Genomic DNA, 22,680 nt, shown 5'->3' with positions numbered 1-22,680 from the left:
GGGCATAAGACCAACTTGTTAATAGCATAATCATATAAGAAAAATATAATCATATATAAATCATAATCATATAAGTATAAATCATAATAATATTTTTTAAATCCATAAGAAAAATTCCAGACTCAGGCAATGGCTAAGTGGGTAAAGCACTTTCCATGTAAGCAGGAAGACCTAAGTTCAAATCCTAAATACCCATATAAAAGCCAGCACAGTAGCACACATGCCTATAACCCCTGTGTCCTGCAGGAATACAGGAGAATCTGGAAGCTCATGGGCCACCTCAGCAGTGAATAAGAAGATAAGAGAAAACTTTATCTAAAAGAAAAAAAAAAAGAAAAGAAAAGGAAAGGTAAAGGTGAGGGCAAACATCTGGAAGGAAGGAAGGAAGGAAGGAAGGAAGGGAAAGAGAGAGAAAGAATGAATAAATCCGTCTAGAGCTGGGGAGATGGCTCAGTGGTTAGCACCATGTACTACTCTTCCAGGGGACCAGAGTTCAATCCTCTATCAGGTGACTCACAGTCACCTCTAACTCCAGCTTCAAATGAGATCCAATGCCTCTATAGGCACCTGCGCTCATGTGTACATACTTATACAGACATACATATAATTTTAAAAATAACATAAATCTTTAAAAAAGAAGAAAAAGAAAGCAAGCTGTTTGTGTATACTCAAGCTTTTTATCTGACTGAAAAGCCTCTCTACAAGTTAGTTACAAAGATGACTGCTAGAATTCCCATCTACTTGTGTGGTCAGAAACGTACCAGACTCACAGAGTCCCACACCCCAAAACAAACAAGAAACAGGCATTCAGTCCTGTCCTATCTGACCTTAAAGATCCTCATGATCACCTTTGCTCTCACAGGGGACCTGGGCGGGGGCTGGGGGGGCCTGATCACACATCCTAGTCTCTGGGCCAAAGAGAAGAAGGAGCCACAGCACTAGAGTGCAGAACTCTACCTGAAGGGGATTTTAAAACACACATGAGACCAGGGTCTGGCCTGCTACTTCAAGATTGTGAAGAAAGGGGAAGATTCAAGAAAGGTGAAGAGTGAACCAGAAAAGAAAGTCCTTTTATGACCCAAACAAGGATATTGCCCTCTCATGTGTCCACAAAGGACTAATTAGAGTCAAACTATCCTTTCGGTCAAGTAGACAGTCTCATGTTAACAACCTGAGGTACAAATAGAACAGGCAAAATTCTTCCAGTCAGGAAAATCAGAGTGCAAAACACAGCTCAGGAATTCTACTACACGAACAATGCTAAGTATGTGTCTGCGGAAGCAGTCACCGGAACAGAGGACCTATGACTGAACATCAGGAACCACGAAGCCCCCAAAATTGGATGCAAAATAGTATAATCTATACAGGCATGTTTCTGTGAATCTACAACTAAAGAGCTAAAAACACTATGGTAAAATGTGAAAGCAGCAACCAACCAAATCGAACAGCCAAGGAAGGATGGGGAGGAAACTCTGCCCATAGGAGGATAGCACAGATGAACCCTGATTCGCTTGTGAGTTACCACCATGCAGTGTTTACTCCATTGGCCTGGTCCCTCAAATACCATTATACTTCAAAGTACTTTTCCTAAGGAATCGCCCACTTAATCTGCAATGCTCTAGTGTTGCCTTTTGTTTTGGTTTGTTTTTTTGTTTTGTTTTGTTTTTTTTCGAGACAGGGTTTCTCTGTGTAGCCCTGGCTATCCTGGAGCTCACTCTGTAGACTAGGCTGGCCTGGAACTCAGAAATCCACCTGCCTCTGCCTCTCAAGTGCTTGGATTAAAGGTGTGTGCCACCACCGCCCAGCTAGTGTTAACTTTTCTACCCCTCAAAAATCAGCCATGGACATTAAGGAAGAAGAGTTTCAGACTTTTAGAAAAAATAAATCTAATTATCAGCTAACCTAAAATAATAATCTTGTCATTTGTCACCTGACTTCTTCACTGGTTAAACACTAAAGCAGGCCCCTGTTTCCCCCTCAAGTTTACTTGTTAGAACAACAAACAGAAGTAATGTAAAACCTCATCTGTGTCTCCTTCTACCACACCCTATAACTGTTGGCTGCATCCTTTGTAGAAAAGAATTTACAGAAGGCAATTGTATTTATATGACTGACCAATACAAGCCAACTAGATTCAAAACATCATCATAAACAATGAGTCTGGCACAATAAAAGTAGTTATCTCCATACTTACAACCAGATCTGAAGTCTTCATTCATTTCATTATTTGGAGACATCTGTAAATCTTGTTGATCAATAAAAGATGTGTAGTAGGCAAGGTCAGTGACCCATCTTCCGTCCTCACTTTTGTAGACGACATTCTGTGAGAGCTCTCCTTCTAAAGGGTAAATTCAAAATCCACTGATTGATGCATGGAACAAGTAACTTAACAATGGTGCACAAGTCTGCTCAAAATCAGTTTAACAAAGAAAAACCCACTTCCCCAAAAAGAGAAATACCTCTGATGGCACCAACATAAGCTTACCCTCCAGTGTGTAAGAATGGGGTGTAATGGGGGAGAGGAAGGGACAACTGCACTAGCTGTCTGCTTAACTTTATTATTTCTGAGCAACAATCATGAAATATTAGTATATTTTTAAATCTTTTAAAACCCATAATAACATAGGGAGGAAGTCATGGGGTCCTCTTCTACACAGGGGATCCTCTGGCATTCAAGGGCTGATAGGGGGAAGAGAAAATTTTCTTTAGTAATGGAATTACTAGGGAGTTATTGATACTCCAGAGGACAGGCTTCCAACCATGCTTACTGGCTCCAATTAAACCCAAGGAACACAAAACAAAAACAAACAAGACACGAAGGTGGGACGGGGACTTGGTGGGGAGGAGTTTGTGGGTGAAGAGGGCAAGGGAGGGATGAATGTGACCACAATGTATGACATGGTTGTTTAGCCTGAGGCTTTAGTGGGAGTGGGACTGACTCTGACTCCTTTGCTTGCCTTTGGGAGCCTTTTCCTCTTGTGGTTTGCCCTATCCAGCCCTGATATGAAGGAAGGTTTGTGCACAGTATTGTACCTTCTTTTTTTTTTTTTTTTTTTTTTTTTGGTTTTTCAAGACAGGGTTTCTCTGTGTAGCCTGGCTGTCCTGGAACTCACTCTGTAGACCAGGCTAGCCTCAAACTCAGAAATCCGCCTGCCTCTGCCTCCCAAGTGCTGGGATCAAAGGTGTGCGCCACCACACCCAGCTAGAATTGTACCTTCTTATACCATGCTCAGCTGACATCCCTGTTGGGCTGCTCTTTTCTGAAGGGAAATGAGAAGTTGATCTGAAGGAGGTGGTTAGGAGGATGAAGGGAGGAGAGGCTGTGGCCAGAAAATATTGTTTATGAATAAAAAGAAAACTGTTAAAGAGTATTTTTTTAATTCATAAAAACATTTAAATACTTCAACATAAATAATCAGAGAGTTCTATGTGGAAGCTTAGCCTAAACATCTCACACACTTCTTTAATTCTATTTAAAATTAAATAGTCTACTTACTGTCACTAGTCTTTGAATCGGACTCATAAAGTCCACATGCTCTCCTTTCAGAAGTTGGTGACCAAAGCGTATCAGGAGAATTAATTCCATTGTCACCATTAGTCTTCGAAGATGCAGCAATGTCTCCATCTTTTTGAATAAACACTGTAGGAGTCTCTGTATTTAAACATCTATCCACGTTCGGAACTGTTTCTAAATCTGAAGCAAAATGCTTATTTTGGTGAGGAGATTCTGAATCCTGTTTGATATAGTCAGCTGGGTCAAAGCCGTCTTCTGTTTCTGTGCTGTGACGATAAGTAGATCTGAGGGTCTCATCCACAGCACACAGCCTCTTCACCACAATCTCCTCTCCTCCACATCCCTTTAAGAGTTATTAAAGGAACAATAGTAAGCTTTGTTTTTCCCACTCATCTTGACATTTAATGAACAAAGCAATGCAACTACTATAAAATGCTTATTATATAAATAAATGGCCTATATAGTATTCAGTATATCCTGGACTATGTATGAGCTAAGCAGTTTACCAAAACCCAAGTTTAAAATGTGCTCAGGCTCAAGTCTATTCACAGATGAACTGTGAGGATACCAAGTTTTCATCTTGGTTATTAGAATTTAAAAAATAAGATAAAGGAGAGAAGGGTATTCGTGGCATGACCGTGCTAATGTGCCTTATCAGCTGAGGCCCAGATGAACTAGACGAATCCAGAAGCCTTTCATGCCTTTAAAGAAGATGGTGTCTGCCGATAACTGTCAGAAAGCATCAACGTAAGAGGCCCAGGACCAAAGCACCCAAGATTCGGCATCTTGTCACTTACCAACTTGTCCTACAACTCGAACACCAATGCACTGCTCTGAAGAAACAACATACTAAGAAAAGGGAGGAGAAGGCAGCAGAGCAAGAAAGTGAAGAAAGCCAAGGAAAGACACCAGGAACCAGCTGCCAAGAGATGGATGCTACTCTCCTTATTCTGAGAGCAGTCAAAAGTAAATCTCTAAGACTAACAAAGAAATGATCAGACCTTAAAAAAAAAAATGTGGTCATAGCAATTACACACATCAACAGACTTACAAACCAAAAGCACAAAAGCAGCCCTCTCTGTCCATCACATCACAAGACAAAACTGTAAGTTACACATTTGTAATTACCAATAAAAGTCTCTACAAAAGCAAGCCCATTAGTGTGACAAGCTGCATAAAACTAGTATAAGTGAAAGCCTTCAAGTGAGCCAGGCAGCAGGGTGATACATGCCTTTAATTCCATCATTCAAGAGGCAGGGGTAGGTGGATCTCTGAGTTCAAGACCAGCCTAGTCTAAATTGTAAATTCCAAGACATCCAGGACTACAAAAGAAAAAAAAAGAAGCCTTCCAGTGAAGGACTGCATCTCCTCAAACCACCTGCCAAAATAGCCCTTCTTTAAGCTGCTTTGTTAAGTCTAGGGGGCAAGTTATTTTTTATCTCATGTACATTGGTGTCTTGCCTGCATGTATGTCTATATGAGGGTACTAGTTACAGTTTTAAGCTGCCATGTGCGTGCTGGGAATTGAACCTGGGTCCTCTGGAAGAACAGCCAGCGCTCTTAAACCACTGAGCCATCCCTCTAGACCCCTAGGGGGCAAGTTATTAATACAGCCTTGGATTGGTAAGTCGATTTCAGTCTAGGAAAGGGAAGGAGGGGAAGAGAGCCAGGCTAGACAAACACATACAAATACTCAGACAAAAAAGGTGAGTCAGAAATGCCTACCATGTTTCAAGACAGGAAAAACCAGGTGGCATCAGAACAAAGAGAAAAGTCTTAATATGAAAACATCCTTGAGCAAGGTAAAAAACAAGTGTTTGCTTATGGTTTCTTATTTGTTTCTTTTTAATTTTGTTTTTAGACAGGTTCCCATGTATCCCACGCAGGTGTGAACTCAGCTATACAGTTGAGTCAACTTTCAAGTCCCAACCCTCTTGCCTCTACCCAAATGCAGGAAATAAATGCATAGACCACCACACCCAGCTATGTGTTTTACTAAATGACTACATATTAAGCTAAAGAACTTTTCAAATGAACAAGGAAATGCATGACAGCACACGTTTAAAGCCAAGAAAATGTATACACTTGTATAATCATGAAGTCAATAATATATACAATCAAACACAAACCATAGGAATAGTAATTTTATATTTTTTCCATATTTTTCAGAGGTCAACAATTTTCTTCTGAAAATCTGGTATCATACAAACGTGAGATTACTAGGAAGTTAAATAAAATGTTCATCAACTTACTCTGCTTTGATTTGGAACAATATCCTTCAAATTGTGTGCCGCTTCCTTCTCATTTCTCCAGGCATGAGAATAAAGTGACATCACATTATCTACCTGCATTTTATTATCGACAGTACCTACACAGCCACCTAAAATAAGGAGAAGTGGTTAATGGAGCAATGTCAAAGTCTAGGTAGTCTAATGCAGTAGCTGTCTTCTTAGCTGTATCCATCTGACGTATTCTGCAGGTTGGAAGCAAGGGAAAACAAGCATCATACGGGATGGACATGGGATGGACACATGGGATGGACATGGGATGGACATAGGAAGACCGGGAGCATACAGAGAACTGATCTCTCATTCTCCAAGGTCTGAATAGGATACAATCACTTAAAACGGCCACCCAAGAACATACTACTGAATTTCTACGAGTACCAATTCACGCAGACATGATTACAATTATTTCTAGTGTCTTTATACGCAGAACTGTTAAAATTAATGACGACAGCAGTTTCACATTAACATATAAAACAAAACCATTCTAACAAATTTAACCAGGAGGTAACTGACCTCTTGCTCAGACATTAAAAACTCTTTTCAAAGGTTTTAGGCTAAAGATTCGAAAGGAAAAGGAAAATAAACTGAAAACTAATCACACCAAAGTTTTTTTTTCCCTGAAAAGGTAAAATCAAACCCAAATTAAGAATAAAGGAGAGCCAGACACAGAGGCTCATTCCTAAACTTTCAGTAGTCAGTAGTCTAAGGCTGAAAGACTGCAACCTGGAGTGCACAGTAAAACCCAGGCTAGCCTAGGTTACTATATGAAGTCTTGTATCAAACAAACCAAAAAAGGAGGAAAAAAAAAAAATCACATTTCAACACTTACTAGTTCCCGGCGGACAACCATGGCCTCCCTCAGACTCTGTGTGAGCAGTAGGAGAATTTCCTGAGGTGCATGCATCATGAGGAAGCCGAGGACTGTTATTTTCTGATTGAAACTCACAGTTTAAGATACTGTCTTCATTTGCCTGTTAAGAAAGTATCTGCTTTTAAATTAAAAGAGAACATTTTGAGGAAAACAGAGTGTCTGCCTTACTGAGGGGTGCTACTTAGACAATAAGAAAAAAACCAGAGCCGGGCGTCGTGGCGCATGCCTTTAATCCCAGCACTTGGGAGGCAGAGGCAGGCGGATTTCTGAGTTCGAGGCCAGCCTGGTCTACAGAGTGAGTTCCAGGACAGCCATGGGAAAAGAGAGAAACCCTGTCTCGAAAAACAAAACAAAACCAAAAAAAAAGTAAAAGAAAAAAATCAGGAAAACCACCCTGGCAAACACCAGCGGAGTGCTTGATTCCAAGAGGCTTCAGTAACTAAGCTAAGCAACAGTTTGTTAGGACTTGCTGGAGACAGGATGTTTACAAGGCTTTGCTGTGTCATCCCACAGATGACTTAATCACGAAGAAAAATCCCCTGCATAAGAGACATGAGCAACATTACCAAAGAGCAGCCGGGGAGAGCCAACGTCAAACAGAAGGCTGGCAGAAGCACAGATGCATCCACTGCCGTGAGGCGGGGCTTACACAGCAGCCGGTCCTAGCCAACTTAATCAGGTGGAAAATGGATCACTAAAGTTCTTGCCAAATGTCTAACTATTCTAACTAAGGGACACACTGATCAGAAGGTCCACATTACCAGTCTACAAAACAAAGAGCCTAAATTGTATAAAATGCTTAATGCATGAACAAATTGCAAGCTAAAATAAAGAAATCCAACAACCACAGGTGGATTAAACTATGAATCACAAACAGTAAAAATAAAGAATATTTTAGAGATAACTGAGCAAGTTTGAATATGGTCATTAATTTAAACCAATGTATCAGGGACTGGAGAGATGGGTCAGTGGTGAGAAGCTAGTCTCAAGAGTTTGGGTTTGGTTCTAGCACCCATATAGTTGCTCACAACCATTTGTAATTGCAATCTCAAGAGATCTGACACCCTACTCTGGCCTCTTAGGGCACCAGGCATGCAAGCAGTCTAGGCATACATGCAAGTAAAACATCCATATGCATAAATTTTATATCTTAATTTTAAACTACTGTATCAAAGGTATATAACAGCATGTGGCTATGTTGGAAAATGTTCTTATTCATTGGTGACAAATTTTAGTGTATAGTCATAAATCATTTGCAATTTGTTTTCAAATGATCCAGAGAGAAAAAAAAGCTATGGCAACAAAATGATAATTGCTTAATGAAGACAAAGGATGCCGACTGCCTACGCTTTCCTCATTATCCGACCTTCTTGCATGGAGCCCATGCTGGCCTTGAAGTCCGAATCCTCCTGAACCAGCGACTCAAGGGCTGGCTTCTTAACCTCCTCTTTTACTTTCATAAGGGAGACGAAAGGGAGAGGAAATAGAGAAGACAGTCCTTTTTTTTTTTTTGTGGTTTTTTTCAAGACAGGGTTTCTTTGTATATCCCTGGCTGTCCTGGAACTCACTCTGTAGACCAGGCTGGCCTCGAACTCAGAAATTCGCCTGCCTCTGCCTCCCAAGTGCTGGGATTAAAGGCATGCGCTACCACGCCCAGCTGAAAGTCCATTTTTTCATCCATTTGAAGTCCACAGGAAAGCCATAGACTTAAGTCTATAACATTAACATGGAATGAACCAGGTGTAGTGGCAGGACACTCATCCTAGCAACTGGGGAGACGGAGGAGTTCCAGGTGAGTTGTAGACCAGCCTGGTCTACATGAAACCATAGCTCAAAACAAAACAACAACATAAAAAAATCTAATAAGACAGTGATTTACAAGGTCAAATTTCTTTATAAACACAAACAAAAACCAAAACCAAAGACTAGAACACACTTGACTGGCATCACTTACGGGGAACTTAAAATCATCTGCTGGCGACTCCTGTCCTCCTGCTTCATACATCATCCCTGGAATGGCTAGTTGCTCAAAATATGCTTCTAAATGATCATCATAAAATTCTTCATCATTAATATCATCATCTATTGATAAAGTAGAATGAAAAATAAGGTAGGTTTTTCAAGTAAAAACTGAACTCCACATAATTTTTAATCATAAAGGCTGATAAAACATGGCAGGGCAGTGGATGACATAATTTTACTTTTATGCAAAGCATAAGAAAACTATCATAAAGCCAGAAGAGGTATACCTATAAATTCCTAGCACTTAGAATGTAGGAACTGGTCTGGAAAGATGGCTCAGTAGTTAAGAGCACTCCAGAGGACCCAGGTTCAATTTCCAGCACCCACATGGCAGCTCACAACTATTTGTAACTTCTGGTCCAGGGGATCTGACACCCTTAAACACTCATACATGCAGGCAAAACACTAATGTAAATTAAATAATAAATGGAAGGAAGGAAGGAAGGAAGGAAGGAAGGAAGGAAAAGGAAAAGAGAAGAGAGGGGAGGAGGAGAGGAAAAGAAAAGGAAAAAGAAAAGAAGAAAAAGAGGAGAGGAGGGGAGGGGAGGGCAAGGGAGGGGAGGGGGAGGGGGAAGGAGGAAGGGGGAGGGGGAGGGGGAGGGGGGAAGGGAAAGGGGAAGGGGAGGGGAAGGGGAAGGGAAGAGAGCTGGAGAGATGGCTCAGAGGTTAAGAGCACTGACTGCTCTTCCAATGGTCCTGAGTTCAATTCCCAGCAGCCACGTTGGGTCACAACCATCTGTAATGGGATCTGATGCCCTCTTCTGGTATGTCTGAAGGTACAGTGTACTCATATGCATAAAATAAATAAACATATTTGGGGGGGGGAAGAAATCAGGGAAAGGGGGAGGATTAAGGACACAACTTAATGGTCAAGTGCCTGTCTAACATACAGGAGGTCTAGCACTGAAGACCCAGGACCACAGAAGAAACAAGAAAACAGACAGAAAGAGATTGACTGATTTAGTTAACTGTGACACAGAAGATCCTGAACTCAAGGCCAGTATGACATTTCCTCTTACTAATTAAACAAAAATAATGCCTTTAACGCCAAGACAGAGGCAGGCAGATAGATGTCTATGAGTTTCTGGGCTGCATAATCTACCTAGGGAGTCCTAGACCAGCCTACACAGTGAAACCACAAAGAAGTAAAACGATAAATCTTGCTGCTCAGAATAGTCAAGAAAAAAAGCCAGTCATGATGGCACACGCTTTTAATCCACTCAGGAGGCACTCAGGAGGCAGAAACAGGTGAATCTCTGTGAGTTCAAGGCTACATCCTGGTAACAAGGCTGTTACACAGAGAAAACCCTATCTCAAAACAAAACAAAACAAAACAAAACAAAACAAAGCAAGTCAAGAGAGTCTTGTTACAGGTAGAAGGAAACGACAAAGAAGACAATGACGAAAAGTGTACTAACTATTGCAATACAGACACAAAGTGAGGTGGCAAGGGAAAGGCTGAGAGCATCACTCATTCTGTAGTACCAGAGGAACTGTCCAAGTTTGTCAGTGTTAACAGTTTTTCATTGTCTAATAAGCTGGTATGGCTGAAATCACGGTTTGGATTCACGGCTTCGAAATGCTTCTTAGGATCAGGCATGGCAATCTAAAAGGAAACAAATGGTACACGGCTATAAAGAAGACCAACTATTTAAACTGCAGTACAGTTAATAAATGAAAACTACAGGCTAGTCAATGAAGAACTCCATTTTGCATGGAGTAGTAGCATCCCTTCCTGTCCTACTCTACTTCCCTGCTCCACCTTAAAACGCAGGACACTATCGAACTGCCTCCACAGCTTACAAATCCAGTAACATGGTCAACATACCTCACAACTGAATTTGGGCAATACAAGGCTTGCTACAGGAAGTGAATACACTACAAAAGCTGTAATAAATATTCTTTTTTTTTGGGGGGGGGGGGAATACAGGGTTTCTCTGTATAGCCCTGGCTGTCCTGGAACTCACTTTGTAGACCAAGCTGGCCTCCAACTCAGAAATTCGCCTGCCTCTGCCTCCCGAGTGCTGGGACCAAGGGTGTGCGTGCGACACCACGCCCAGCTGGAATAAATATTCTTAATCCAAGCAATCTTTCCTATCATTATTTAGAACTACCTATTTCTCTTCTCTCAGACCCAAGGTCCAGCTAACACCAAAGGGCATGCGCAGTTTACCACACACAGTCACGTCCCAGAATGAAAAGTTAACACTTCCTTGTCCATGGATACCAGTTTAAGAGTTGACTGCAAAACGTGCCTAATTTTGAGATAAGAACCATTGCATGTCAATGGGATTTTACATTAATACAGGATGGGCTCAGCTAGTGCAATAAATACATAAGATACAGGTTAGTGCCATAACTATCATTTTTTTATTATTTTTTGAGGCAGGGTCTCACTATGTGGTAAGCTTGGAACTTGATATGTAGAACAAGCATGAAGTTGTAGAGATCTGCCTGCCTCTGCCCCTCTGCCCCTCTGCCCCTCTGCCCCTCTGCCCCTGCCTCTGGAGTGTTGGGATCAAAGGTGTCCACGACGACATCTAGACAGAACTATATTTGAATCTCCACATTACCAGAGGAAAACTACTCCTTTGTTTTTAAGGCAGAAGGTGATAAGTGTTTCAACCTGATAGAAGTTAGACTCACCTAGGAGGTAGGTCTCTGGGGTTTTGTTTTGTTTTTTTCAAGTGTGATGATGCACACCTTTAATCCCAGCTCTCAGGAGGCAGAGGCAGGCCGGATTTCTGAGTTCGAGGCCAGCCTGGTCTACAAAGTGAGTTCCAGGACAGCCAGGGCTATACAGAGAAACCCTGTCTCTAAAAATCAAAGATTTATTATTATAAGTAAGTACACTGTGGCTGTCTTCAGAAAAACCAGAAGAGGGCGTCAGATCTTATCACCAGTGGTTGTAAGCCACCATGTGGTTGCTGAGAATTGAACTCAGGACTTCCGGGAGAGCAGTGTTCTTACCCACTGAGCCAACTCACCAGCCCAGTTATCTGCTCTTAAGGACCTTGATTAATAAATTGCAGAAGGACCCACCTCCTGTAGGTGGCACCACTCCCTAAGCAGGGGATCCAAAATAGTATAGAAATCCCAGCGCTCTTGAGACAGAGGCAACCTACATAGTGAGTTCCAGGACAGCCAAGGCCTCACAGAGACACCTTGTCTCCAAAAACAAAACAACAAAAACCCTAGAGAAAGCAACGTGAGCAGGAGCATGCATGCACTCACTGGTCTCTGCTCCTGATTATGGATCTGATGCAATCAGCTCACTCAAGCTCCTGCTACTGTCAATCCCCAGTTATAACGGACTGTAATGTGGAACTGTGGACTCAAATAAAATCTTTCTCCCCCTCATTTTAAAAGGGTATTTTTATCACAGCAGCAGGAAGAGAAACTAAGACACAGAGTCTTCCCATATAGCCCAAGCTAGCTTCAAATCCACAGCAATTTTCACACCCCAGCCTCCCAAGTGCTAGGAAGATTGGAATATACCACCAAGCACTGCTTACTAAATTTCCATGTTTACTGTAAAAGTTCTGTTATGTACCAGCTTCTATAGTGTGTTCTCGTTCGTTCTCTCTCTCTCTCTCTCTCTCTCTCTCTCTCTCTCTCTCTCTCTCATCATGTGTGTGTGTGTGTGTGTTTAATATAAATGTTTCTTCCGACATAGCAGGGTGTGTAACATAAACTCTTCCTCCATTCCCGCACCCAGGAATGGATAATGATGAAAACTTACTTTGTGCTCTTCATGATTTGTTAATAATAAATAATATTATTTGATAATAATAAAAACTTACATTGTGCTCTTCATGATTTGTCCATGATTTTAAGTGGAAATCAAGAGCTGAATCTGTTAAAGAAACAAAAACAAAAAAATGAAGGCACAGATTATTTTTCAATCTAATCATATTTAAAAGTGACAAATAAAAGAACTAAACATTTTTTATCTTGAAACAGAATAGATAGTACAGGATGATAATACAAGAATCCATCCCTGCCCACCAGGAGTCAAAGACTTGGAATCTCCAGGCCTACAGCAATGCAACCAGCCAAATGTGGACAGAAACCAGGAACTACAATAAATCCTTTCTCCAACTAAGGTTTTCCAGAAACTTGTCTTATTAGGCTGGGCAGAGGTGGCGCACACCTTTGATCCCAGCACTCGGGAGGCAGAGGCAGGCGGATTCCTGAGTTCGAGGCCAGCCTGGTCTATGAAGTGAGTTCTAGGACAGCCAGGGCTACACAGAGAAACCCTGTCTCAAAAAAAACAAAACAAAAACAAACAAAACAAAAACAAACAAACAAAAACAAGTCTTATTAGTATATATCTTATTAGTATATATCCTAGTCTATTTTATTGTTTTAAGTCCTGTCAAACTCATTTCCAAAACAGGTCACCATTTCCTTTCTCTCTCTTCATTGTTGTTGTTTTGATTGGTTTGCTTTTGTTTTTGTGTTTTTGAGACAGGGCCTCTCACTATGGAGTCCTGGCTGTTCTGGAAGCTAAGCGTTATAGACTCTCTGGCCTCAAACGCAGAGACTCCCCTGACCCTGCTTCCTCATGCTGTGATTACAGTGTGTGCTACCACACCTAGCCACCATTTTCCATTTCTACCATCAAAGTTTGAGTTTCAGTTTCTGTAACTCTTGAACAATGTTTGCTGTTTTTTCCTTTTTTTGTTTTTTGTTTTGATTCTATGTGACTGTCTATCTGTATGTCTGGGCACCACATCTGCAGTCCCCTCAGACATCAGAAGAGGCGCTGGGCCTCTTTAAAGTGGAGTTGTGGGTGGGTGTGAGCTGCCAGGGAAGTAGGAGGAATCAATCTGGGTCCCTGGGAGAACAGCAAGTGCTCCTAACCCCCGAGTCACCTCTCAGACCCGTCTATCTCTGTGATGTGTCTATTTTGGGTATGAAGCAGTATCTCATGGTTTTGCTTGCTTTTTTCTTATGACTCATGCTATGAAAAATCTGTGTGTTTACTGGACCTTGCATACAAATTTCTACAGAGAACTGTCTACTCAAACCCTTTGCATATTTCTCTTTTCAATATTAAAGTTCTTTATATATTTTTAGTACTAGTACCTTGTATATATAATATGTAATTAATATATACAGAAAATAATTTAAATAAATAAACTATAATGTAATTATATACAGAAAAATATCTTTCCATTTTTGGTTGTTTTGTCACTTTCTTGACAGCTTGCAAGTGTAGCTGATACTAATCTGTTCTATTTTCATAGATAATTGAAAATTTACATCAGGAGAAACACAAACATACCTAAAAATTATCCAAACTATAAATGTATATTACTCATCAACCTTCTAACACTCAATCATGGTATTATAAGTACTGAATTATACCTCCAATTTATATCATTGCTATAGCAAACCAAAAGTATATAGTTTTCAATTTCTGGTTTTGAGTTCTTTCACAAAGGGAAAGAACAAGTTGTGGGAGGAGAGGAAACATAGGTGTGGTGAGACACATCTGCAATCCTGGCATTCAGGAAACTGAAGCAGGAGGATTGCTTTAAGTTATTGCTAGCCTTGGCTACATAGCAAGGTACAAAGCCAGTCAGAGTACATAGCAAAATTGTCTTCAAAAAACACAAGTGGCACCAGGCAGTGGTGGCACACACCTTTAATACCAGCACTCAGGGGGCAGAGGCAGGTGGATTTCTGAGTTCAAGACCAGCCTGGTCTACAAAGTGAGTTCCAAGAAAGCCAGGGCTATACATGGAAACCCTGTCTCGAGGAAAAAAAAAAAAACAAACAAACAAAAAAAAACAAAAAACAAAACCCACAAAGGGGCACAAGGAAAGAAAAGTAGAAAGAATTAAGAGTATCACACAGGAGCCACAAGCAGGAGAATCCTGTAATTGCTGACAACACTTCACACTTTGACAGAGCCTCACACTTTGTAGCTTTCCTACTTTATCTATCTATTTTAAAATAAAATTTAAAAAAGTATAAAATTTTTTTAAAAAAAAGTATAAACTTGATTGTCTAAGAAATAATAATTTATTTTAGAATTTCTAATTTATCCATTATATTAATACAAAAATCTGGTGGGAGGAAAAGTGAGGAATATTAGCAGTGGAGTCTTTGTAATGAACAGAACAGTGGGGGCTGGAGAGATGGCTCAGCAGTTAAGAGCACTGACTGCTCTTCCAGAGGTCCTGATTCAAATCCTAGCAACCACATGGTGGCTCACAACCATCTGTAATGGGATCTGATGCCCCTCTTCTGGAGTGTCTGAACACAGCTACAGTGTACTTACATATAATAAATAAATCTTTGAAAAAAAAATAAAAAATAAACAGGACAGTGCTTCACTTACCAACAGCATGGTTCCCAAGACAAAGGAAATTCATCAAGAAAGCTCTACAAAAGCCCGTGACAAACCAAAACACTGCTTACCACAGGATAAAAGCAGAAGACAGATACCAAGCAAAGGACAGGGAAATTAAAACCATTAAAATGTATACATGAAATAATTTCTAACACTCCATACCTGGTACCTGTTGCAGAGGAGAAACTCCACCCAGAAGGCTCTGGCCCTGAACAGACGCAGCGTTAGCTTGCTTCTCTTCTGCTCTTGGTTTCATGAGAGCATGTGACAAATCTGGACTTTCTATGTAGTTCTTTTTCCTTAGAGCAGAACTTTTTGAGGGAGTAAAATTATGATAAAAATTTTAGTTACCTTTAGGTAAATCTATAAAAATACCTGTCATTGAGTTCTGTACTCTATCTTCGTAGAAATGCATTCTGGGGACTGGATAAGTATGTGGGCTTCTGTGGCACAGAGTTCCCCAGCTCCAAAGAGAATAATCACCATCACCCTGCCTCTCATGAGAAAAAAAAATGTTTTTTTTCTTTACACTTAAGTATTATGCCTAGAAGACAGACTTCCCTTTCTTCTCTCTCTCTTACTTATTTTGTTGTTGTTGTTGTTGTTGCTGTTTTCAAGATAGGTTTTCTGTATGTAGCCCTGGCTGTCCTGGAGACTCTGCAGACCAGGTTAGAACCCAGAGAGCCACATGCCTTTGCCTCCCAAGTGCGCCACAAACACCTAGCTAAAAACCTAGCTATTCCTAACAATGAGTTATACTTTCAGATACTAGACCAGCGTTCGCCAAGACAACAAAATCTCTGAATTAATAAAGGTTTTGTAGTTATTTGTTTTTGTTATGATAGAGGGTCTCACTGGGTTCTTGGTTGCCCTTGAATTTACATAAAGGCCTGGCTAGCCTGGACCTTTGATATTCCTGCTTCTACCTGGGATTATAGTATGCCAACATGACCGGGAAATAAAGTATCTTAGTCAGGGTTTCTATGCCTGCACAAACATCATGACCAAGAAGCAAGTTGGGGAGGGAAGGGTTTATTCAGCTTACTCTTCCACATTGCTGTTCATCACTAAAGGAAGTCAGGACTGGAACTCAAGCAGATCAGGATGCAGGAGCTGATGCAGAGGCCATGGAGGGATGTTTCTTACTGGCTTGCTTTCTTATAGAACCCAGGACTACCAGTCCAGGGATGGTACCACCCTCAATGGGCCCTCTTGCCCTTGATCACTAATTGAGAAAATGCCTGACAGCTGGATCTCATGGAGCCATTTCCCCAACTGAAGCTCCTTTCTCTGAGATAACTCCAGCTGTGTCGACTTCTTGCGTGCGCTCAACTGGCCAGGAAGAACACCGCTGCAACAGGATCCTTCTGCACACGTTTATTCAGTCCTGTTTCTTCTTTCTCTATATCTCCCTTGTTTATATCTCCCACTAATAATAATCCTCTCACTAACCCGGGCCTCTCACTCTTATATACGCTCAGTTCCCATCCACGCACAGCAGGCCACGCCACGACCTCACCAGGCACGCAGCTTCAGCTAATTAGGGCAGCAGGGGCATATCTCCATCAAAATGGATTCACCGGTATCCTGGTACACCTGCACAGCTCTCAAGATGTTTGTGGCTTATATGAGGAAGTCAGGTGCAAGTCATACGACTTAGCTGCAGTCCCTGGCGCCTTTGGGACTGCCGCCACACCCGCTCCTCACATCGACACAAAACCAGCCAGGACATAAAGGTTTCACAAGCTGTATTTCTACTCCTGCCTCTCTTCTCATACCTAACTTTCTATAATTTCATATTCAGATGAAAATGTTTTTTGTTAATAGCAATTTTCCTTCTGATAGAGACCAAGGGCCAAGCTTAAATAAATTCAATAAGGAGATCAACAAAAACAAAACAAAACCATGAGCTTCAAGTTAAAGAGGTAACGACCCTGCCATGCTGCCATACACAGCCTTTGCCCTAGCTACAATTTACTTCCTATTCTTCTCTACCCCCCTTTATTAAAGCTGTCATGTATCAAATACCTCTAGCTTAAACCAAAGCACACTCATACATAATACAGGGAAATCTCACTTTAATAAAAGAGCACAGGGGTAAAAATACTGTAAACGACATAAAAGTCTCAAATGAGTAAACAAATAGAAAAACAAATAATTTCTTTTTCTTTTTTTTTTTTTTTTTTTTGGTTTTCGAGACAGGGTTTCTCTGTGTAGCTCTTAGCCCTGGCTGTCCTGGAACTCACTTTGTAGACCAGGCTGGCCTCGAAACTCAGAAACCCACCTGTCTCTGCCTCCCAAGCGCTGGGACTAAAGGCGTGCGCCACCACACCCGGCTTAAATAATTTCTAAAAAGAAAACATGTTTATAACGTCTATCAAGAGGCAATTTACAATATAAATGAAAGTAATGAATAATGTCTTAGCTCATTCAACCTTGCCAATAGTAAAATGCAGAGTTAAACAGAAACCTTCAAGACTGTCTACACTAAAACCACCAAGAACGTCAAGTCAAGCTTTAGTTTTAGAGATTCTGGTTTTTCAGAATCCGTGTATGCACACAAATGTATAAATTATTTTTACCTCTAAAATGAAAGATCAAAAATCATACTAGGCCAGCAAGATGAATCAATAGATAAAAGTTATTTGCCACCAAACCTATTTCCCAGGACCAGTACAGTGGAAAGAAAAAATAGACTCCAGTAATAGACTCTCACATCCACACATGTGCCATGGCATGTTTCCATGATCAAGCACACATGTCCATCACACACACACACCCTCCCCTGCAATGTAATATTTAAAAAAAAAAAAGAAAGAAATGAAAAGGGAAGAGAATGTAATCAGCATCTGTCTCTTCTCTAGTTAACAGATAATTACCATTGTCATCTTAACAACTGCCAGTATTTTTACTTTTTTCAATGACTGTTTCATTTACAATCAGAAAAAAGAAAATTTAAAGGCTAAAAATGTAGTTAAGAGAGATGTACAGAAAGATCTTTCTTACAGACACTAAGAAGTAATAATCAAAGACAAAATCATCCATTTTCCCCAAGTCTAAGGCAAGAACTCACTCATCACCCTGAAAGCTGAGTCGTAATCTTTCTCTTGGCTCAGGGTTGTCACTCTGGCAACTGGGAGATGATGCAGAAGGAACTGAAAACCTCTCTTCAATTAAGTATGATTCCTGGACATCAGGACACCTACACAAAATTGTTAGAATTTAAATTCCTTACAATTAAAACGCTGCTGGGAGAACAGTATAGGACTGTCAATAGAGCACTTGCCCACTATGCATAAAACTCTGGGTTTGATCCCAACACTACACACTCTGGGCATGGTAGGAGAGGCTTATTCATAATTCCATGTAGAAACAGGAAGATCAGAAATTCAAAGTCATCTTGAGCTACAGTAAATGTGAGGCCAGGCTGGTCTACTTGAGACCTGTCTCAAAATTAACTAATGTCATAGGGCTAAAAAATAAAACTAACCGCCATCAAATAAAAAAAAACACAGAAGCCCCAGTGTTACCATAACCCCTTTATCCCAAAGGTCAAAATGCTATCCCTCATTAAATTATTACATTGGAAGGTGTTCAATAGTGTCAGATATTTAACTACAATCAGAATTGACACACTTCGAAGATCATACATGAAACCATGTGTACAAAGTACATATATCACATGTGGACTAATAGAAATAAAATGTACTAAGCCAAACATGTACTTGGTTATAAAACTAGACTAAGAAATATTAAAATAAAATAAAATAAAGTAAAAGATGGTTTGGTTCCTAAAAATAAGAAACTTGATCTGGGCGAGGTGGCCCACACCTTTAATCCCAGCACTCAGGAGGCAGAGGCAGGCGGATTTCTGAGTTCGAGGCCAGCCTGGTCTACAGAGTGAGTTCCAGGACAGCCAGGGCTATACAGAGAAACCCTGTCTCGAAAATAAATAAATAAATAAATAAATAAATAAATAAATAAATAAATAAATAAATAAAAATAAGAAACTTGATCTGAGTAACTTAAAATTATTTGAATACAAGATAATTCATAATCATAGAGCAAGGGCTGGGGGGACATAAGGGTAAAGTGCTTGCTTAGCGCGCACACGGCCCAGGGATCAAGCCGTAATACTAGGGAAAGAAACACAAAAATCAGAAGCATTGAATAAGCTTAGCTAGCAGGGAAGGGCAACCACACAAACCTAGGGAAGCAGGAAACTGACTGAAATGAAGGAAAAAAGGAAAACAAGATGCAATGACTGCCACAATCGCAGGATAAGAGAATAGCAGTTATCCAGAGAGAAGCACTAGGAGCCAGAGGCCTAAGACACCCCACACTCTACCCTCTCAGTATACTGCAGGGTTTGTACACCTGAAAAAAAAATATTTGTTCAAGTGAGTCTTACCTGTTGTCAGTGCTGGGTCTGCTCCTGGCAAGTGTAGAAACAGCAATGGGCAAGCCAAAATTTGATGAAAGAGTGACATTTCCCAAAACCTCACTATTACCAAGTAGTGAATTGGCTAAAAAGCTTGGAAATGACTCTTCTGCTATTCCTCGGAAATCTTCCATCTCACTACAACAACAGCATTTGAAAAATAAGTTGAATATTTTATTACCATAACATCTTTCAACAATTAAAAGAACAATGTCTCTTTAAAAAAAAAAAAAAACAAAAAAACAAAAACAAGATTTTTGTAACATCAATAAGAATGGTTACTAACACACACTCTAACTAAAGTAAGCCTCAGACCCCCTGGCCACCTCACAATTAAGAACACACACCCCAAACACTAAACTTACCTTCTTATAACCAACAGAGCACACAAATACAAGTTGGATCTACCCACTGTGGTGGTTTGAATAGGAATGGCCCCTCACAGACTCTTGTGTTTGAATGCTTGGTCTTTAGGGAGTGGCATAGTTAGGAGGTGTGGCCTTATTGGAGGAAGTGTGTCACTGTTGAGGCGAGTTTTGATGTCTCATATGCTTAAGCTAGACCTGGAATGTCTGTGTCCCTCTGCTGCCTGTAGATCAAGATGTAGAACTCTCAGCTCCTTCTCCAGCACCATGTCTGCCTGCATGCTGCCATGCTTCCCACCATGATGATAATGGACTAAACCTCTGAACTGCAAGCCAGCCCCAATTAAATATTTTCTTTTATAAGAGTTGTCATGGGCTGGTGAGATGGCTCAGTGGGTAAGAGCACCTGACTGCTCTTCCGAAGGTCCAGAGTTCAAATCCCAGCAACCACATGGTGGCTCACAACCATCTGTAACAAGATCTGACGCCCTCTTCTGGTGTGTCTGAAGACAGCTACAGTGTACTTACATGTAATAAATAAATAAATCTTTAAAAAAAAAAAAAAAAAAGAGTTGTCATGATCATGGTGCCTCTAAGACACCCATGGTTTAGTGGAGGAAGGAATATGAAGAATCACAAACTTAACTAGTAAGAAAAGCAAAGACAGTATAAAACTAATGACTTTTAGGGTAAGTTTACAATTCTGGTATTGAGAGCTGGTGAGATGGCTCAGTGGCAGAGATGCTTGCCGTCAAGCCCAATGACCTAAGTTTAATCCCACACAGTGGAAGGAGATAATCAACTCCCATAAGTTGTCCCCAGATAGGACAACAAAGGAGCTGTGGCATACATGGGTACCTCTGATGATTCTAATTCCTCCTGCTATATCAGTTATCAACTTCTTATGTTTCTAATTTCAAATGCCTCTCTAGAGCTGAGACCCAGTACTTACTCCCAGCACATGTTGTCCATTACATTTTGAGCCACTGCTCAAGGGTTCCAACTATCCTGCCTAAGTCTAGCCTTTATATGCTAGCAATCTAGGAGGCTGAGACAAGACTGCCTCAGGTTTCAGACCAGCCTGGGCTACATAGCCAGTACCATGCCAGAAGAAAGAAGGTCCTATATTAAAGGTTTTTGTTTGTTTGTTTGTTTTTTTATGCAAACTAACTAAAAACACAAGCCTGAGAACCTGAGATGGATCTCTAGGACCCATATAATGGGAGGAGAGAGGTTATCCTCTCTCCCACAGGTTATCCTCTGGCAATGTGTATGCACACATGTAATGATAACAAATTTCCAAAGCTAACCAAAACAAAAAACCCCATCCATGCATAAAACACATACATTTCTAAAACATTCCTGGGCTGGAGAGATGGCTCAGCAGTTAAGAGCACTGACTGCTCTTCCAAAGATCCCAAGTTCAAATCCCAGCAACCACATGGTGGCTCACAACCATCTGTAACAAGATCTGACGCCCTCTTCTGGTGTGTCTGAAGACAACTACAGTGCACTTATATAATAAATAAATCTTTAAAAAAAAAAATCCTAAATAGGAAATCGCACAAATTTCCCTTAGCATTCCATTATCCACCATGTATTGTGAAGAAAATACAATGTTATTTATTATTCTATTGTATTTTAAACAAGTAGCCACCTATGCAATGTCTCCTGCTGTTTTTTTAAAGGAGTATAGTGGCTTCAATTTTCACACATTGATTTACTTGTATTTAATGAATCACATTCATGGGTACATAAAAGATTACTTCCTGTAGTCACTACAGGCCTATGTACTTAGTTACACACATACATTTTAAAAGTACACGCTGTACAACCAGAAACACTGAATTGCCAGCAATCGTCATATAACTATTGGCACCCTGTGACACATGTCAAAATTGGGTAGCCATTTCGTATATAACTTTTTAAAACTTACTGTGAAGTTCGCCCACAACGCTGAAATCTGAAGAAAAAGTTGGTTCGGTCGAAATGAAAATACCAGAAGCATGTCTTCAAAAGGGTAAGTGCGAACGAATGCACTGTCCTATAGACAGCTGGCCTCCAAACGACTGTGTCAGAAGGGACCTCATGTTTCACGACACAAAGTCTGAAATCGAGAGCAGAGCAGATGGAGGGGGGAGAGTAAAATCAGTCTATCATTTTGCATTAGCCGTTAGGGGTAAGTGTGCAGGAAGCTTAGCAGACACTGATTGACATAAGAACCCTCCCCTCAGAGCGAACAAAAATGTTACTTCCTGAAGCAGAGTCAGGCAACAGGACAGGACCACCCACCACCATACAGCAAAGCAGGCGCCAGAGCACTTTGCAAGAAGAAAACACCACAGAGCTCAGAGGCCTTGGGAAGTGAGCAATCCCTAGCCGGACCGGAGGGAACAAGGATGCGGCCGCTCCAAAGCCCGGGCAGGGAGCCTGGGCCACACGCCGGCGCCTGATCTCACAGAGCAGCCCAGCCTCCGGCCCGTGTCCCCACCAGGCCGGGCAGTCACCGCCGCCGCCTAGGAGCCACAGCCTTGCCCTCTCCCCCGAGTCCACCGCATCGACGACCCCTCCTCACCCGGCCACGACCCCCAAGATCCGCCAGCCACGAGCGCCAGGAAAACGTCCGCTAAAGGGGCGGATCCGCGGCGCGGCAGTGCGCGTGCGCGCGCCCCGGAGGCCCGCGAGCTCTCCCTCCAGTAGGAAGCGAGGGCGTGGCCTCTGAGCCCGCCCGGGATTGGGCTAGGCTCGGGGAAGAGGCGGGCAGAAGCCTGTGATTGGTAAGAACCGCGTGTTCCTGGATTTGAAGGCCCGAAGC

At 41.3% G+C, this 22,680-nt stretch overlaps 1 protein-coding gene across 5 annotated transcripts in view; it reads right to left on the bottom strand.

Moving 5' to 3' along the window:
• Positions 1-22,573, bottom strand: part of Cep192 (centrosomal protein 192) — an 85,117-nt gene extending 62,544 nt beyond the window's left edge. For 2 of the 5 annotated variants that reach the window (XM_006526241.3, XM_011247001.3), the window contains exons 1-12: positions 22,441-22,573; positions 21,802-21,972; positions 19,471-19,638; positions 18,133-18,261; positions 15,222-15,370; positions 12,499-12,551; positions 10,181-10,301; positions 8,628-8,755; positions 6,632-6,773; positions 5,767-5,894; positions 3,497-3,857; positions 2,195-2,338 (exon numbers count right to left, since the gene is read on the bottom strand). In XM_006526241.3, the coding sequence (XP_006526304.1) occupies positions 2,195-2,338; positions 3,497-3,857; positions 5,767-5,894; positions 6,632-6,773; positions 8,628-8,755; positions 10,181-10,301; positions 12,499-12,551; positions 15,222-15,370; positions 18,133-18,261; positions 19,471-19,634 (1,519 nt within the window). In that variant the 5' untranslated portion in view covers positions 19,635-19,638; positions 21,802-21,972; positions 22,441-22,573. Of the gene's footprint in view, positions 1-2,194; positions 2,339-3,496; positions 3,858-5,766; positions 5,895-6,631; positions 6,774-8,627; positions 8,756-10,180; positions 10,302-12,498; positions 12,552-15,221; positions 15,371-18,132; positions 18,262-19,470; positions 19,642-21,801; positions 21,973-22,440 lie in introns of all 5 variants that reach the window. The other 3 variants (XM_006526242.3, NM_027556.1, XM_006526243.3) reach the window with 3 other exon arrangements.
• Between the last annotated feature and the right edge of the window lie 107 nt (positions 22,574-22,680).

This window comes from Mus musculus, chromosome 18 (genome assembly GCF_000001635.26).
Source record: "Mus musculus strain C57BL/6J chromosome 18, GRCm38.p6 C57BL/6J".
NCBI lineage: Eukaryota > Metazoa > Chordata > Mammalia > Rodentia > Muridae > Mus > Mus musculus.
Note: the sequence above shows the minus strand (reverse complement) of the source record. Positions and strands in the feature narration are given on the sequence as shown.